The sequence below is a fragment of the Aplysia californica genome, unplaced genomic scaffold (genome assembly GCF_000002075.1).
Source record: "Aplysia californica isolate F4 #8 unplaced genomic scaffold, AplCal3.0 scaffold00040, whole genome shotgun sequence".
NCBI classification, from domain to species: Eukaryota; Metazoa; Mollusca; class Gastropoda; order Aplysiida; family Aplysiidae; genus Aplysia; species Aplysia californica.
Genome location: NW_004797310.1, coordinates 872,543 through 890,869, shown reverse-complemented (window position 1 = coordinate 890,869; position 18,327 = coordinate 872,543). Strand labels below are relative to the sequence as shown.

At 39.9% G+C, this 18,327-nt stretch overlaps 1 protein-coding gene across 1 annotated transcript; it reads left to right on the top strand.

Annotated features, from left to right (window-relative positions):
- Positions 1-145: 145 nt before the first annotated feature.
- LOC101859766 (cytosolic iron-sulfur assembly component 2B) lies at positions 146-17,323 on the top strand. The gene is made up of 5 exons (XM_005092053.3): positions 146-395; positions 7,214-7,293; positions 9,153-9,278; positions 13,809-13,854; positions 15,795-17,323. The coding sequence occupies exons 1-5, from the start codon at positions 278-280 to the stop codon at positions 15,896-15,898; spliced, it is 474 nt and encodes a 157-aa protein (XP_005092110.1). The 5' UTR covers positions 146-277; the 3' UTR covers positions 15,899-17,323.
- Positions 17,324-18,327: the final 1,004 nt, after the last annotated feature.

Sequence of the window (18,327 nt, the reverse complement as noted above, 5' to 3'; positions counted from 1 at the left end):
TTCATATTTATTGATGAAAGTATACCATGCAGATATTGTAGGTTTTGAGGTATTTAGGGCAATTGGACTGTGTTTAAATACCATCTAGTTTATCAAAGAGGCATAGAAACATCTAAGAGGAAAAGACAACTCTTAATTACTCTCCTCATCTCCAAAATATACACGACCTCACTGCAGTGCAAGCAAGCAAACAGCCGTCGACACCCACACCATACTCATAAGAGAATCTGTTCACCTCTTTTATTTTTAGCATTTAAACTTAAAGGTTAAGAGTAATATGGTGTCACTTGACAATGCAAACCCAGTAGTCTTTCTTCGTCGTAAAGAACGACACGTTCTTCCAGAAGAGGAAGATGATGATGTGACTGATAAATTCGACAGTCGAGAAGTTTTCGGTGAGCTGTGATGAATAGGCCTAGATCTAAATCTAGGCTAGATAGATTCTAGATCTAGATCTAGATATAGATTCTATATCTAGATCTAGTCTAGATCTAAATATATCTAGAGTCTATAGACTAGACTAGATCTAGATTCTAGATCTAGAATCTAGGGCCAGAATCTCAATCTTTTTTAGATTTAGATCTAATCTAGATCTAGATCTAGATCTAGATCTAGATTCTAGATCTAGACCCGGGGTGAGGATAAACTGGATTATATTTTGGCCGGCACTATTTCTCCTAACGTTCGGGAAAATAAAGCTAGGCACTATTTCTCCGAACGTTCGGGAAAATAAAGCTAGGCACTATTTCTCCGAACGTTCGGGAAAATAAAGCTAGGCACTATTTCTCCGAACGTTCGGGAAAATAAAGCTAGAATCTAGGCACTATTTCTCAGAACGTTCGGGAAAATAAAGCTAGGCACTATTTCTCCGAACATTCGGGAAAATAAAGCTGGGCACTATTTCTCCGAACACTCTGAAATCACATCCTTTCCCGCAAATTTCGGATATGATATAATTATCTCACTCATTCCCTTGCACCCTGCGAACCATGGACAATAATATTAGGAAAACACTGCCTACTGCCCAACCACATTCCTTTCGTTCGTGAGCTGTGGACCAGGCCAGGGGGGTCGGTGTCGTCGCCTTGTAGTTTTTGTCGCCTGTGGATACACTCGTACCTTCTTCCTTTCACCTGCTCTGTCACTCACACTGTCTCTCCATCCACAGCTCAGCTCGTCATATGTTCAAAAGTTGCCCACTGATCATGTTTAGTTAGTGTGTGTATAAGTTTGTGTGTGTACATATGTGCATGATGGTGGTGGGTGTGTGGTGGGTGTAACTGAAAGTTGTCTGAAGGCCGGCTTGCCATGCGGTGTTCCTTCCTAGACCAGAGGCAGAATGAAAGTTAGTGCCGAACTCTCGCAATAAATAGGCAAAAAATCACGAGACCGGAAGCCGGAAACCGTTCGGAGAAATAAAGATCAGCACTATTTCTCCGAACGTTCGGAGAAATAGTCACTTCGTTATATTTTTCTCACCCGGGGTGAGAATAAAATTTGAAATGTTAAAATGGATACTATTTTCACCCTGGGTGAGAATAACAACAGCCTACTATTCTCACTCGCTTTTTTCATTTCTGCCCTTTTTATTTCGTTTCGGGCATCATAGGCTTGGACCCCTTACTGAGCGCTCCCCAGGTAACAAAACTCGCCTCCCTCGATTTCTCACTCCGCTGAGCGCGCGAGGCGACTAAAATCGCCAAAGGGCGGGCCAGCTCTCGAGCGCGGGAGGCAACTATTGTCGATTCGGAGTGTCTACATACACGGTAACCGGGCACCTAGTCTCAGTATTAGTATTTACATACACGGTAACCGGAATGAAAATAAATCAATATTTGTCGTGTGCTGTCACTTGCTGAAAAAAAAAGAGTCGTACAGCAACTTGTCGGGCTCGCCATCGTGACCGGTAAGTGAACCTGTGCGTGCGCATCACATTGTGAATACCGGTTGGGGTCACCAAAGTTCATTCAAAGTCTGTGCGCTGCGAAGTATTGGGCTTCGGAATAGGGGGAATTATTGATTTTTTTTAAAGGTACAGTCGGGGGAGGGGTGGGGATGAAGGCAACACCGGATGACAAAAACTGAACTTGGAGTTCTGAACTGCCCGGTTACTGTATACTTGACACTGAGACTACGTACCCGGTTGCCGATTACCGTGTACGTAGATATTAAGGCAGGCTACATTCCCGGTTATAGTGTACATGACACTGAGACTACGTGCCTGGTTGCCGGTTACCATGTATGTTTGTTAGACACTGAGGCTAGGTGCCCGGTTACCGTGTACGTAGACACTCCATTGTCGATTTGAGGGAAAACTTTATAAATGATCTTTTGAGCAAATATTTTATAATAGCGTCACCTTGTAGCTATTATTGGTTCTGTAATGGAAAATTTAACTCTTGAATGGTTTAACCAATCAAAATTAATAAAAAATTAAGTCTAGGGTCAAGGCACTGCGTGCCTTAATAATATGGTTGGTTCTGAAGGGATAACATGTTATTGTTGTTATAAACAAATCCAATTCTAACATTATAATGACATACTATTACAAACATTATTTCATTAACACCTTTCAGTTAAGGCTATTTTTTTTTTTTAAAACATACTACTCTGGCTAGTGAATTCCTTTCTGAATTTAGAATACACTTGTCTAGAGTTTGGTGAAGATATGCTATGCGTGCATACTCTCAAGACTCAAGAAGATCTTAAAAAATTAAACAATAACAATCCCTGTGGGAGCCTAGAAATATCGGCCAGCTCTCAGGGGCAGGTCATGAACGGTCACTCTTACAATTCACTAATTATTTTATATCATCCTATTAGCCTACTCTAGATCTAGGCCTACCTGTTCTCAACACCCAGGTAAGAATACAAATCCACTGCATTCTCAGTCCGTGTGAGAATAACTTCAATTTTATTCTCACCGCGTGAGAATAACGACAATAAGCTTTCACTCAACTTTTATTTAACTGGATAATTATAATACAGTGACCGGGCACCTTAGCCTCAGGGTCTATGTACACGGTAACCGGCATCCGGGCACGTAGGCTAGCCTCAGTGTCATGTACACGGTAACCGGGCATGTAGCCTCAATATCTACGTACGCGGTAACCGGCAACCAGGCACATTTCAGAACTCCAAGTTCAATTTTTGTCTTCCGGTGTTGCCTTCATGATGAATCCCCACTCCTCCCCTGACTGTACCTTTAAAAAAATCAATAATCCCCCCCATTCTGCCCTCCGCTGCCCTATAGGCTACTTCGCAGCGCACAAACTTTGAATGAACTTTGGTGACCCCAACCGGTTCTCACAAAATGTGATGCGTATGCTCTGGTTCACTGACGGGTCACAATGGCGAGCCCGACAAGACGCTTGTATGACTTTTTTTTTTTTCAGCAAGTGACAGCACAGGACAAATATTGATTTATTTTAATTCCGGTTACTGTTTACGTAGACACAGACTAGGTGCCCGGTTACTGTGTACTTGGACACTCCGATTAAACAAAGTAGCTGAATGCTCATTTTGGTTTCCCACGAAGGCCAATCCTTCTTTGAATCCCATGTCCACTTGACTGGGATGGGAATCTTTGTTGTTTCAAAATTATTAAAATTGGTAGTCTAGTATTAATTGCGACAGAGTGACGCTGTGACAACTAATATGGCGTTAATTGCAACAGAGTGAACACGGAGCTCTTTTATGTTGATGATTAGAATCTTATCTCTACCATTTCCTCTTCGCTTCCCAGCTGGGTGGTCCTAGGCTTTCTAGAGCAGGCACTCAAATCTTATGACGAATTTGACAAATCTTTTGCTGAATTTAAAATGAAAATTTTTTCGCCTTTAGGAAGAAATCATCTGAAACAGTTGAGAAGGCAAACTTAAAGTGTGTGGCAAAAATCCACAAAGACTTTCTGTACAGTCGAGTACGTTGACTTTATATCTGTTATAGACAGCCCAAATATTGAGGCAACAAACATTACAACAAAACATCAGCAGCATACAACAGCAACAAAAACAACCAGGGGCAACCACAGCAACAACAACAAGAAAAGAGCTGCGACTGTGTTTGTTTGTTAGTTGTTTTTTGTGTGTGTGTGAGGGTGTGTGAATGCGTGTGTGTGTGTTTGTTTTTCTTTTTTCTTTTTAGGCTGTCGTTATTCTCACCCGGGGTAAAAATAAAAGTATTATTCTCACGCGGTCTGAGAATGCAATGGATTTCTATTCTTAGGTCTACCTGGGTGTTGAGAACGGGTAGGCCTGTACTACATATATGTAGGCTGATAGGATGATAGAAAATAATTTTTGAATTGTAAGAGTGACCGTTTGTGACCTGCCCCAGAGCGCTGGCCGATTTTTCTAGGCTCCCGCTGGGATTGTTATTGTTTCAGCCTTTTAAAAATTCTTGAGAGTATGCATGCATATCTTTACTAGAACCCTAGACAAGTGTAATTTTATATTCTAAATTCAGAAAGGAGTAGTATGTTTTTAAAAATACTAAATAATAGCCTTAACTGACTAACTATCTTTAGCTTTCTATTCATAATGTGTTATGAACACGTGAATAATTAATTATAGATCTAACTCCCTCTCATAAGTTGATAAGTCTTAACGAGTAGTTACACACGTTCCTGGGTTCGAAAGGAAATAGTAGGCCTACAAGTCAATTTCCGAATGTTTTGTACTCAAATTCTTCTTTTTACATGCACAATGGTATTCAAAACTAGATCTAGATTTATCTATAGACTTATTTTTATCAGGTAATAGATTTATCACTTTGCATAAATTCAGGCTCATTTGAAAGATTTTGTACAGTATGGAAGTCTTGTTTCCTGGCTATCCTTTCGAGCTCCTCATGTCTAAGTGGGTCAATTTGTTCTCTACTAATTTCATTGGAAGAACATCTAGAGCTACCAACTGGGTATGTTTTGAATGAGATGTAGGCCTAGGCTAGCCTACGCTTTGGTGTAGAACCAACACAGGTGATTCTAGAAGTAGGCCACAAACGCATAAACTCAAGCAGAAATTCATTTTACATCGGGGAACATAAATTTAAATCCGGGGGACGGGGTAAGGGAAAGAGAGAGACACACACACACACACACACTCACACGCACACAGAGGGAGAGCGGAAGTTCACGAACTATAAGGCCAGCCCCTCTTACCGCCAGGCTTTGCCTCTATGTACGAAAAGGGATTCCTATTTGATTTGAACATAGCATTTAAGCGCCTTTGCGCCGCCACCCACCAACTGCTTGAGTTGTACGGTCCTCATTAAAAATTAATTTAATGTAAGTTTACCCCGCTATATCGCCAGGGAATTGGCCGCCAAAGGTACACACTACACATGCGCATGGCCCTCACTAGGTGTCTGCTATTTTCTTCACACATCTCTGGGAGCTCGGCCCAAGTCTAGCACTTGTCGCCAATTTGCTCTCCTGTTTAGTTTTGCGCTCATTATGAAAACGCTTTCATTTTTAGGCTTTCGCTAATTTTTTTTTTGGTAAATCGAATGGGATTTAAAAATTCGCCTGGATAAACTAAATGAACTGCGCCAGCTCGACTTGCTGCAAAATATCTGGCATTACCAGACAGGTGTCAGCCTAATTACCAATATGCTGATGGGCACTCTTGAGGCTTTTATATTGCAAGGACTCGCGCTCAAGTCTGCGTGACTGGTCTGAGGCGGGCCAAGGATGGATGAGTTCAGTAGTCTCGCCTAATACGAGGTGCCCATTTGGGGATCGGGTTAGGGCGGGGTGGTTTGCTTGCCAGATTGAGGAAGCAAAAGGGCTATCTTGGTATTATAAGCCGAGTGAGGCGATAGCCCTCGACCCGACCTGATCCTATCCGCAATGGGCACTTAGTGTCAGATCCTGGTGTTTGGAAGCAAGAATAATTCGGGATCTTAGGTGAACAGGATCTTATCCGACACCTTGGGGAGAATCCATGGTGACCAATGCTTAGCTCCTTTACCTGACCAAAATTTATAGCTTTCCGTCTCTGACCAAGTTCCCCAGCCTCTGTCCTTACGCACCATTGTGTTGTGACCACACCAATTAAAATTCAGTCTGCCTAGCAAATTCGGGTGCAGAGAAAACTGGTGCAATGGTTAGGGGCTCCTGGAAGAGTCCAAAGTGAAAGTTTTATGTGATCCCGTCTAAAATGGACTTATACTATAGGCCCTACCCACCCGCCAACCCAGCTTGTGATGTATGTTCAGGTAGAGAGCTCAGATGGGAGTGCAATGTTTGTGGAAGACAAACTCGTTGGCCAGTTCACACCTTTGTGTGATACCATCTGGGGCAAACATTGTGCCCTATACGTTCTCTGACCGTCTAGATTGTACCGTTTCATTTAGATTTACAACGGACATGTTGGTCACATTCATGAGAGTTGCTGATCTGTGACGCAATGGGTAGTTCAATTATCGCAAATTTTCACTCTTGGTTAATCAGCTGGGCCCGCCCCGCCCAAGTTTTTGTTCCATAAATTATGCTCTGAAATGCTTGATCTTAGCCAAATGTTGTCCATCAGAGGGGGATCTCAGGAATGACTCTTGTGTACTGAAAATTATGTTTTTCTAGGCCCTTTACATAAATGCATTAAAGAACAATATTCATGCACGCGACACACACACACACACACACACAAATCCGCACACTCATATACACACAAACACACCCACATATACACATACACACACACAAACACACGCATACACACTCACGAACACATAACACTCACACATGTGCACACACATGTACGCCAAACACACACACACACACACACACACACACACACACACACACACACACACACACTCACACGTACACACACACACACACACACGTACACACACACACACACACACATCTACTTGCTTATCACGCGCACACGATTACACATCGTCACGAAATGAGCATAGAATAATATATACACTGCAATTCACAAAATACATAAGGGATACATAGACATTTACATGACATTGTCTTGAACATGAATCTATTGACTTAAAAAGGATGTCATTCAATATTCAATGTGTCTTTAAAGATTTTTAAAATTTAGACTCAGATGTTGTATGTCTCAAGGGTTGGGGAAGAGAGTTCCAAACTGACGGAGCTCTGATGGAGACTGCATGTGAAATGAGCCGATAAGTATGAAGTCAGATCATACTCTCACACTGATAGATGATCTGTTTGTAAATTTCGTTTCAGATCTTATCCGAGTCATAAATGATCCTGAACATCCTTTGACTTTGGAGGAGCTGAATGTTGTTGAGGAATCAAATGTTAAGGTAACCATTTTTGTATCATCATCACAGAAGAAAGTCTACTGTCCTTTCACTTTACAGATCTTGTATTACAATCTTTCTGAAACTTTTTTTTTCTGTAGTGGAGTGTTCTAAGGTTTGGTGTCTTGATGGTTACTTTTTACTCTCTTGATGTAAGGTTTGATAGAAGTCCTTTACTTGATCAGGTCAAACCTAAAAAGAACCCCAAATAAATCAAATTTGCTTCAGTACATACATTCCCTTTTTTCTTCCCTTAGACCTTAGACAGGACTGAAAAATGTTGATGTCTTCCTCCTCCCCCCCCCCTCCTTCTTTTACCCCTTTTCACTCATTCATCACTCCTGACAAGAATTGTCGCAGAATAGTCCCCCTCCCATATACCATTGATAATTTCATTTAAGTTTGAAGAAAAATATGTTTAGAATATTTGTTGTATCCAAATCAAGCATCCAGATCTTAAGCATTCATAATGCACTGGGAGTGGTTTTAAGAAGGCATGGTTAAGCTTCTTGAATAGTCTTAAAGCCCTCTGTTCTGTTTTGATTATTCTTCTCAGTTGATCAAGTAACATACATGTGTAATTATACGAGGGCTGTCCCACGGAAAACCGGAATTTGGCTGTAATTTGAAAACTATTCAATATTTTCACATTCTGTAAACGCACACTTGTAAAACAATCATTTAGAAATTTCCCTATTGAGCACCATGAGCGTCGCACAAACCAAACGAGCACAGCAGTTCTAAAAAGATGGCTACCCCCTTGGAAAATTGGTCAAGGGTAGAAGTGAGGTCTGTCATTCGGTTTCTGACCGCAAAAGGTCTCAAAACCTCTAGAAATACACACTGAAATAAAGTCAGTTTATGGGGAGAAAGTAATGGCAAAGTCACAGGTATATGAGTGATGTAGTAAGTTCAAAGCCGGGCACTCCGATATCAATGACAAAGTTTACCCAGGATCTTGTTTTTCTGCCAAGACTGAGATAACATGAGTCGCATTAACGAACTTATTCAAAGAGACAGGCGCCTAAAAATTTGTGAAACTTGCGAGTCGCTAAACATTTCAAAGTCGACTGTCTATAGGATAGAGTTTGATGAGCTACACTATTGAAAGGTCTCTGCTTGATGGGTTGGGGCCTGGGGCCGAAAAAGACCAGCGGGGTCATTTTGCAGCATGGCAACACAACGCCACACACCGCAAACGTCACGAAAGACTGGTTCCAAAGGTTCGGCTAGGAAGTTCTACTACACCCCCCTCACAGTCCTGACTTGGCCCTGACAGATTATCTCCTTTTTGTACCAATGAAATGCCATATTTCTGGACAACGATTCACCGACGACGAAGACCTCGTGGAAGCCGTGAACGATTGGTTGAAATCCCTTGACGAAAGATTTTTCAGGGAAGGTATCTTCTCCCAGATCCAGCGATGGGAAAAAATGTGTCCAGCGGGATGGTGATTACATTGAGAAATAAAGCACATGTTGAGGTATGATGTGTTACAGTTTTATTATAATAGGACAAAGATTTTTGCTTTTACGGACCTTTTCCGGTTTCCATGGGACAGCCCTCGTAACAAAACTACTTTGTATTGGAGAGGAGGTTTCTTAGCACTGAATGGGTTGAGAAAGATTACTCTTACACCACCTTTTTCATCTTTTGTTTCTCTTTCCCAAATACTTTTGTCTCCGAGTATTTTTTCCGGTCCAGTGTCTAGACTGTTGGTTTGAATTATTATGCTCTTCATTTTCACAAAATTCTGCTCAGTAGGGCTAATCTCTTTTGGAAAAACTATGATCCATTCTTTTTTACACAGACTCATTTCTAAGGATGCAATTTAACCTGGTAAATTGTTATCGTTCTGCAGGTTGATGATGATGCCAATGCGGTCTACATATTGTTCACCCCGACTATCCCCCACTGCAGCATGGCCACCTTGATTGGACTTTCAATCAGGGTGAAACTGTTAAGGGCTCTGCCCTCCAGATTCAAGGTATCAATTGTTTAGTGTTCTAAACATGCCTGAAGGGCTTTTTTTTATTGGAACAACATGTATCTTTACATTTACTTTTCTCTCTCAGCCCTGCTCTTGTATTGAAGTGTTGGATACAAGACATTTAGGACAGCAGCAGTTCAAGATAAGCCAAGTAACCATGTTGAATGTTGATTATAATATGAGGATTTAGGTCTTTTCATCATCATCATTGCCTTTCTCACCCTGCATCAGGGTATAGGCCACAAACAAACATTTTCCACCTTTCTCTATCCTGGGCTAGCCTCTTGATATTATTCCATGTCTTCCCACTTTTCTGTACATCAATTAATTTCTGAGATTCTTCTCCAAGTTCCATGTGGTCTTCCCTTTGAATTTTTACCCTGTGGGTTCCAATCCAACACTTTCTTTGTTATGCAGCTACCTGACTACCTGAGAATATATCCAATCCATCGCCAACGCCTTCTTCCTACCTCATCTCTGACTGGAATCTGTCTTGTTTTCCTTAACACTTCCTCATATGTGACCCTGTATTTCCATCTGATCCTCAGTAACTTTCTTAGACATTTGTTCAAGAAAACCTGGATCCTTTATATGCAAGTCTGAAATGCGTTCCTTGTCTCACGTGGACTGACTTCACATTTGAATTGAAAATCCTCCGCTTTGTTCGAAGTGAGATATCTCTGGTCTTCCAAATCCTATTCATAGATATGAAAGCAGCCTGTGTTTTTCCAATGCGGGACTTTATTTCAGCACATATTCCTCCCTCTCTGTCAATTATACTCCCAAGATAGCAGAAGGATTCAGCACCAAGTGCATTTCCTTCATGTCGCACAGAAACAGGATACTTTAGTTGAGAGCTCAGGTAGCCAGTGGCGCGCTGACCTGTGATGGTGAGCGGGGTCATCGCGTGGGCATTCTTTGGTCACTGTGACGGCGCGGGAGGTTTAGAAAATCATATTTTTCATTCTGAATTGAGAGCTAATTAATGCTATAATATTAACTGAAAGACATCCGTGCATGCGGGAATCAGAAATTCCAAGCCTTTTTCATGATATTTCAAAAACAAAGAGAATCAGTATTAGTCTGTTTAGTTGTAACAGACAGTGGAAGATGGTCATGTCTGATTCCCGTTATCGTTTCTAGTTATGACGTAATGAGCGCCGATAATTAGAAAACTGAGCGTCAGGATTAGTTCATCTTTAAGGGACATAAATGTAATACTTAAGGGTATCTACTCACCGAATTTCACTGCTACCGCAATTTCCGTAACCTCAAAATGGTTGATTTATGCATCACATTGCTGTAAATATCCACATATTTCCCTCACTTAACTCCGTACGAATTATGGCATAGGCTATAGGTTTTATTATGTATACACACATGTCCTTAATCATTGTGTCTGCATGTTGCACATCTACGTGTTGGTCACTGACTGGGACAACAGACTGGGGGTGGGTGTGGCAATTCTGATTTCTACTGTGTGTGGGTTGTTTTTTTTGGTGTTGAGTCTGTGCTGAGAGTATGGGTACATGTACTCTGTGTGGTTGTGTCTGTCTCAGAAATGTTGGAGCTAGGACTAATTTGGTTTGTGTATCTTTCTTGGCTGCTGGAGTGAGACTGGGGGTCATGGGCCTTTAATTTGGCTCAGTCAAGAGAGAGCAGGTTTTTTTTCTGTTCACAGACTGCATGTTTTTGCATCACTGTTTTCACTGTAAGCACACCAAATGTGTTGACTGCAGTCAGAAGTATCTCTTATTGTTTGTAGGGACACTGCATTATTTCGACTTTAGTGTCATGGATTGTTTTATAGCATTTCAAACACACAAATTTGTAGTGCTTGTCACTAGTGTCATCTTTGATACTCAACCCAAACACAAGGAAGAGATCACTGGCTATTTCCGAACACAAATACGGCTCTTTAAAGGATTTTCTCTGCTTCCCTGTAATGTTCAGTCTTCCACGCACTCTAGACTGTTTAAAGTGGATACATTACTTTCAGGGGTGTGCTCCATTTTAAGGTCTTCGTTGTATACAGCAATTACGTTAGTAAATTCGCTGGCCCAACATAAAAATCTGATGTAGCTTAACAACCACAACTGCGGTAGTTCTGAAATTTACACACTTAAAATAAGATTTGTTAATGAACACACACATACGAATCCCAAAAAAATTCAATGCATCGTTTTGTCGCAATAAACTATTATCCATCCTCAATTTGAAATAAGAAAAAGGTGTTACACAGGCAGCAAACAGTCACATGTGGAACACTTGGTACAATATGTAGAAGACTGGGGCTTTCTTTAAGAGGAGGAGAAATGGTGGTGCTTAAGTCTATAACTTAAAACTACTTGGTGGGTCTTACGACACCACTGCAATTGAGATAGTAAATGAGACAATTTAATCAAGAGCGCATCCCAGTTTATAACGGAGCAAAGAGGTTAAATGACCCCAATAAAAAAGGTCAACAGGTATCGCCCGGGATGATTAATCACCTGTGGACAGCGGGAGCTGTGGTGCAACTAAAAGGCCCGATTTCAGCTGATTTCGTGCGCCATGCCTTGTGTTGTGACCTGCTCTTTTCTTTGTGCATCTATCCTTATGACCTTTGACTCTCCGGAGTGGATCCTCACTCCAACAGACTCTGATAGGCTGTTTACGGCTGAAGTCTTTGCTTTCGTCTGTTCCTGGGTGTAAGACAGAAGTTCCAAGTCTTCCGCAAAATCCAGATCGTCCAACTGTGTCCATGGGTCCAGGGTATACCATTTCTGTGTCTTCTGGTGGTTTCCTTCATCGACCAATCTTCCGCCAGCAAGAAGAGGAAAGGTGATGGTAACATCACAATCACTGTCTCCCTCCGGTTTCGGTGTCAAAATATAGGTCTTTTGATTTAATTGAAACTATTAAAAGGCTGTTGTCTTTTCTCGTACGTGTAATGAACTCATTTGCACCATTTATATAAAATTTCAATCATAAGTCCTTGAAAAACATTGAGTTCTTATACTGCTATCTTCAGCTTCTCTCCTTTTCAACTTTTTCTCATTTAATAGACAAAACCCAATCTCCCTACCTTGGAAGCATTCTTGATGGAAGTTTAGCAAACAACCAATGAGTTCATTCAGCTTGGGATTTTTCAAAAATCCGTTTTATTTTTCAGGTATCTTCGGGAAAACAGTGGACTCTTTTAGAGCAAGTTCATCTCAGCATCTAATCTTAATGTTTTTGTTGGCACAAAGAAAATCAAATTGCTGACTGAATTCTTTCACCATCCCGTGCACACTACAGTCAGCTTGCATACAAACAAAAATTTGAAAGGCTTTGGAAGTTCAAAGACATTTCTATCCCTTTTCCAATACTTTTTCTCAACTCCCAAGTATTGCTTATAAACACTAATAAAAACTCTCAAAGCGTTCTCCTTCTTTCTTCATACCCACCTCTCAATTTTTTTCAGTGCCCTCAAATGAACTGGCCATCCTTATGCCTTATACAAAACTGAATTTTATATACTAATGTGAGAGGGCATTGTCAAATTTTCAAATGCTTAATTTAGATGAAGGGAATATGTGTGGCTTCGTAGTGAAATCAGGCACTCATCAAAGTAATGAAATAAAAAAGATGACTTTTTTTTAACGGTTGGTCAATTTTCAGATATTCCAAGCACTCTGACAAAATTGCAATACACATTTATTTGCCACGGTCGGTTCATAGTGTAAACTTAATCTACCAGGGTTCTGGAAACGCCAGTGTTTTCCCCCAAACTCCAATTCTTAGGGAGGAATCTGTGGAAATATCCTATTTTTGGTGGTGGAAGGGTTGGCTGGTCTGAATTTTTTATGAATTTGTTTTTTCGGCTCGAAACCTTTTATGACCATTGGGTTTAAAAAGAGATTCCTTGATGGATTTTACTGAAAGATGTTGATCAAAAGCCAAAAAAATGTAAATTTGCAATTTGTAAGGGCACAACAGCTCTGGAAACCACCAACATTGACAGCCATTTTGTTAATTTTACCTCTTATACCGGGCGACCCCCAACCCCTTCAATTACAAATATCCCGACTTCTTTTCAAGACAAATGAGTTTGTTTTTTTCTCTTCAAAAACAAGGCAAATTAACAGGCTTTAAGATTATACCTATAACTCTATGTGCCCTAAAGTTGACAAGGGCCTGACTGCACAACATTGTGACACTTATCAAATTTAAAGCACCTGTGATCCTTGAAAAATGGCCTGTGATACAAATGACTAAAAAGATGTTTCTTCAGATCCTGGAAGAAGTTTCAATATAAATTTGTCCTGGCTTCACTTTTTGCTTCTCCACTTTTAATTTTTTTCGACTTCTCCTATTGTTGTCAACCATGCAGGCTTAAACTGTCATGTTGATGAACACACAGCATTAGATTATGTCTGTTGAACCAATATCTTTTACTGATAGTATATTGGGAAATGTTTCTTCTTGATATTGTGTTGAGAAATGTTCTTCTTTGTATAATTTATTAATTTATAAATTTATATTGGCATTCTTCACTAACAGGTTGATGTCAAGATTTCTCCTGGTACCCATGACTCAGAACATGCAGGTAATGCAGTGGGGGGTGGGGGGGGGGGTTCTGTTCCGCTAATTTGTTCAGTTGATCAATGAATATGAATATGTCTGTACAGTAAGTCTCCACCTAAGATCCCCCCACTTAAGATCCTGCTGTTTTAAGGAAACAAAATTTTTACTACACAAAAGTAGCCCCTAAGTCTAAGACCCCACTCTGAAGGATTACATTTGCTGAGATTCGGCATTTCAGATCATAATATTGAAAAATAACCTGGGCAGGCCCAGCTGATCAACGAAAAGGAGCTTAAAATTTGTGACCAATGTACTGCCAGTTGTGTCACAGATCAGCCACTCTTGTGAATGCGATCACATGTCCATTGGAAATTTTGATAAAGAAACAGTACGATGTTTGCCCCAGACAAGGTCACTCCAAGGTGTGAGCTTGTTGGCTTGTTTGTTTGCTCCAAATATTGCATTCGCATCTGAGCTCTTCACCTGATCATATATCACAAGCTTGGTGAGTAGGGCCTCAGATGGGCTGACATCGATCTGAAACATTCGGTGCTTTTGTTTCCCTGGCCATTACAGCCATTGTCTCTTCACCCGTATTTGCTAGACAGACTGAATTTTGATTGGTGCCATCACAACACAATGGTGCACTATGGCAGAGGCGGGGGAACTCAGTCAGAGATGGAAAGTAAGGTCCGGTTGGAATATCGGCCTTTTGTATTGAAGGATACAACAACAAAAACGAAAGCGAGTAGATTATTTATGTTTGTGTTTCGCTATGAACTAGTTTGAGTGTGTAAGTGTGTGTGTAATTTGGGGGGGGGGGGGGGGGGGTGTTCTGCATGTTCTATCATGAGTCAAGCTGATTATAGAGGTAAATTTAGATTTACTGTTTCTTTTCATATTGTTTTCAGAATTGTGGTACAGGTATGGTATGTGAACAGTATTTCTTGGATGGGTGGTTGATTTGACTGGGGAGTACTCTTATGGGCTTACTTACAGTATTGTGATTGATGAAGACATTTCTTTTCTTTTAGAATTGCTTGTGGAACAATGTTTTACTAGATTATTGTGAAGGAAAGGATTTTTTCACTACTTTTCTCTGACGTAAGTAAGCCGTGAGAGCAAGAAGAAAATAATACTAAGCCTTTTTTTTTGGGGTTCCTACTTTCATTTTTATTAAGGTGAACTAGGTACAGCTGAAATGAAAATTTTTGTTTGGGCTCTAAATTAAGTGTACTGGGATTCCCAATAACCAGTATGGGTCAAGAAACAGAAACACACTATCCCTATATGATTTCACTGTCAATTTTTTAAATTTTTTAGATGCAAAGGGTTCGACAGACCAAAATTCGCGCAAATTGTTGGCAGGGATTCTGAAAAAGATTGAATTGATACAGCCTTGATATTGTCACACAGAGTTTGTGTATATACAGTCTGCAACGTACTAAAGATTTACTTTCCTAAGTCTCATACTTTTCTTGTAACTGCCCTTTTAGTGTCATATACGATACTTGGACAAAAACATGATCACAAATCAGAGTTATACTGCCAATCTTTTTAACACTGACGGAAGACTTATTACAATATCACAATAATCTTTTAGTACGTTGCAAACATATTATCTAGAAACAGTCATGCAAAGTTGGATTCCGCTGCGACGAGTACTTTTAGAAATATCTCTGCCAAGGTGACCCACCCCCCTAAGAAAATCATAGTTTTTAGAAAACTTTAAAAAACACGAATTCATACCATTCTATTACCACACAATGTTAAAATACATGGCATATGTGAGCACTTTATAGATGTTTTGGACACTTGAAAATATTTCCAATCGATAAAGCAGATGTTGCTCTACTAAAATAGTCCAAAATCGAAAAATCGGTTTTGGATACCAAAATCGACTTTTTAGGCTGCCGTGGTGTACCTTAATAAGTTTCTGTTGTTTGCCTTTGGACTCTGTAGTGAACAAACAACTAGCAGACAAGGAGCGTGTCGCAGCTGCCCTAGAGAACTCTCACCTGCTGGAAGTTGTCAATCAGTGCCTTGTGAGGAGAGCCACAGGCTGAACTCACCACCTCGATTGTTTGTTTTCTTGTATTGTGGTTAGCTTCGTTATTCTGTAGGTTGCTTTTGTGAGGCAGGGATCGTTTTTTCCCCTGCCTATCTCAGGTGCTAAGTTATTTCTGCAAAAATGATGCTTTCATATGCATACCATTACGGTGTAGATGAGAAGAAAAAAATTAGCAGTTGTGCACATATATGTGCATTAGTGTTCAAACTACTCGTAAAGTAACCTCTTTGTTTATTCTATACTTTTGTATTTATGACCACCATATGATGATATTGTTGAGTTTTAGAAACCAATTGATATAGTATAGGTCTACTATTGTAACTGCTTTCATGTCCCATTTATGTCTAGCACAGCATTTGGTATAAAATAAATGGAATTTGTCTTTCAAATGAATTGTATTTTGCCTTGAGAATTAAGGATCCACCCAAGATTTATTAAATTTTAATTTAGTTCTTGGCCAAATATGGGTGTGAACATTTGCTTTTCTTTTTAAAGCTGTTTTTTAAACCAAATATGGATCTCATACTATGGGGTATGAAAGAATTATGATTAGTGGTTATTTAATCTGGAAATTTTTTAAAGGTAAGAATTTTAATGTGTTCAAGTGTTTATGATAATATGGTGTGGTTCTCTGATGTCTGTGCTTGTTAAAGGGGAAAAAAAAAGTAGTGGAATCACTCTGTATCAAATATATTTGTCACAACGTGGTGGAATCAGGCATTCGTCGATTTGCGGGCATGTAAAGTTATTGGTATCATCTGAAATTATTTATTTGCCTTGTTTTAAATGAAAAAAATACCCATCTCTCTTGAATAGAAGTTGAGATATTTGCAGTTGAAGGAGGTGGGGTCACCTGGTTTCAGAGGTAAAATAAGCGAGAAAATGGCCGCCAAAGTTTGGTAATTTGAATAGCTTGAGAGTCCTTAAAAACTGGAAATTTACACATTTTGTGCCTTTAATCTATGTTTTCCAGTAACATTCACATTGAAATGGGTTTTTATATGGACATAACATGTGTTGAGCCAAAAAACAAAAAATCTATAAAAATTGACAAACTGGTGGAAAAGTGCCGGTGGAAAAGTGCCTGTTTCTTCGATTTCGTTATTTTGACGAGCGCCTGATTTCACCATGATGCCTCACATATTGTATTGCACCTAGTTTTTATGTCATAAGCCGTTCATCTAAACAAGAAACCATTGTTGTGCCACAGACAAGAAGTGATTTGTTAATTGTTTTCTTTTTCTTTTTTCTTTGTATTCTGATTCCACTGACACCACCAAACAGTTTGATTATATGTTGACAGGTATGCATAGCTGTCAGGACAGTGGTACTCATATTAACATTGTTTTTGTATAGGCTGCTCAGCTTGATGATCTCCGAGCTGATTGGCCCATGTAAATAAATAAAGGTGTAAATTTTACATGCTATTGGCTTCACTTTTTAATATATTGTCTGTTTTTCGTGCCATGAAAACTGAGCTCGGTGTTTTACACCTTTGGTCCAGTTTTGTCTGGGGTTTTTTTTTGTTTTTGTGGTCTTCACCAGTAGCCTACTAGTTAGAGAGTCTCTTCATCGTTGGATGCAAATGCAAAGACAAGCTTGCTTCCTGAGTAGGGAAGTCATTTTTCTTGTTAATTTCTGTCTATCTGCTGGCATGATGCATCGCTCTGGGTCTGTGTTAGTCTTGAATTGGAAGAAGAAGCAACTGGCCTCCTGATGTACTATATATAAATAATATATATATGTATACTATTTCGATCAGGTCGAAAAATGGTAAATACAGTGTAAGATCTTTACTATTGCTTTTAAAAAAAGAACGTTGCCGTGTAGGTACATCGCAGACTGTAATGATTATAATATTATGTATTTGTAGAATGTTTATTTACACAGTCTGGATCATTCAGGAGGCAGGCTTCTTCAATTCTGCCTGTCGGGGGTCACTGCAATTGCCAAACGGGCTGAGAGCTATACATCATCCCAGAAGACAGACGAAGATACCATTATCAGTACTCGATAAAATAATTTTTCCGACATAGAAATCGAACTCCCATCCGTTACGACTAGCCTCACAACCACATCATAGACGCCGGTACGACGCAGTCTCTCCTGAGCAAAACTGATTATATATTTGATTAATAATAGCGTGACTGAAAAGGCATCTAAACGGGTGGTTGGCGGGTGCTCTGGTGTGGTTTGCTCCTTTTTTCCTATCACACATCAGTCGTCCTTATCTCCCCTCATTCTTTTTTGTGTTTGTTACTCTCTTGTAACACTTCTAATCTTTGGCACTTATATAACCTTATTGTGTTGCAAGTGTCGTAAAACTCTTACTAAAACTGAACTAAAAAGGCATCTAAGTCACAGCTAACCAAAGTAGAAAAGTTTGTTTTTGTTTTTTTGTTGTTGGGTGTTTTTTTTTTTTTT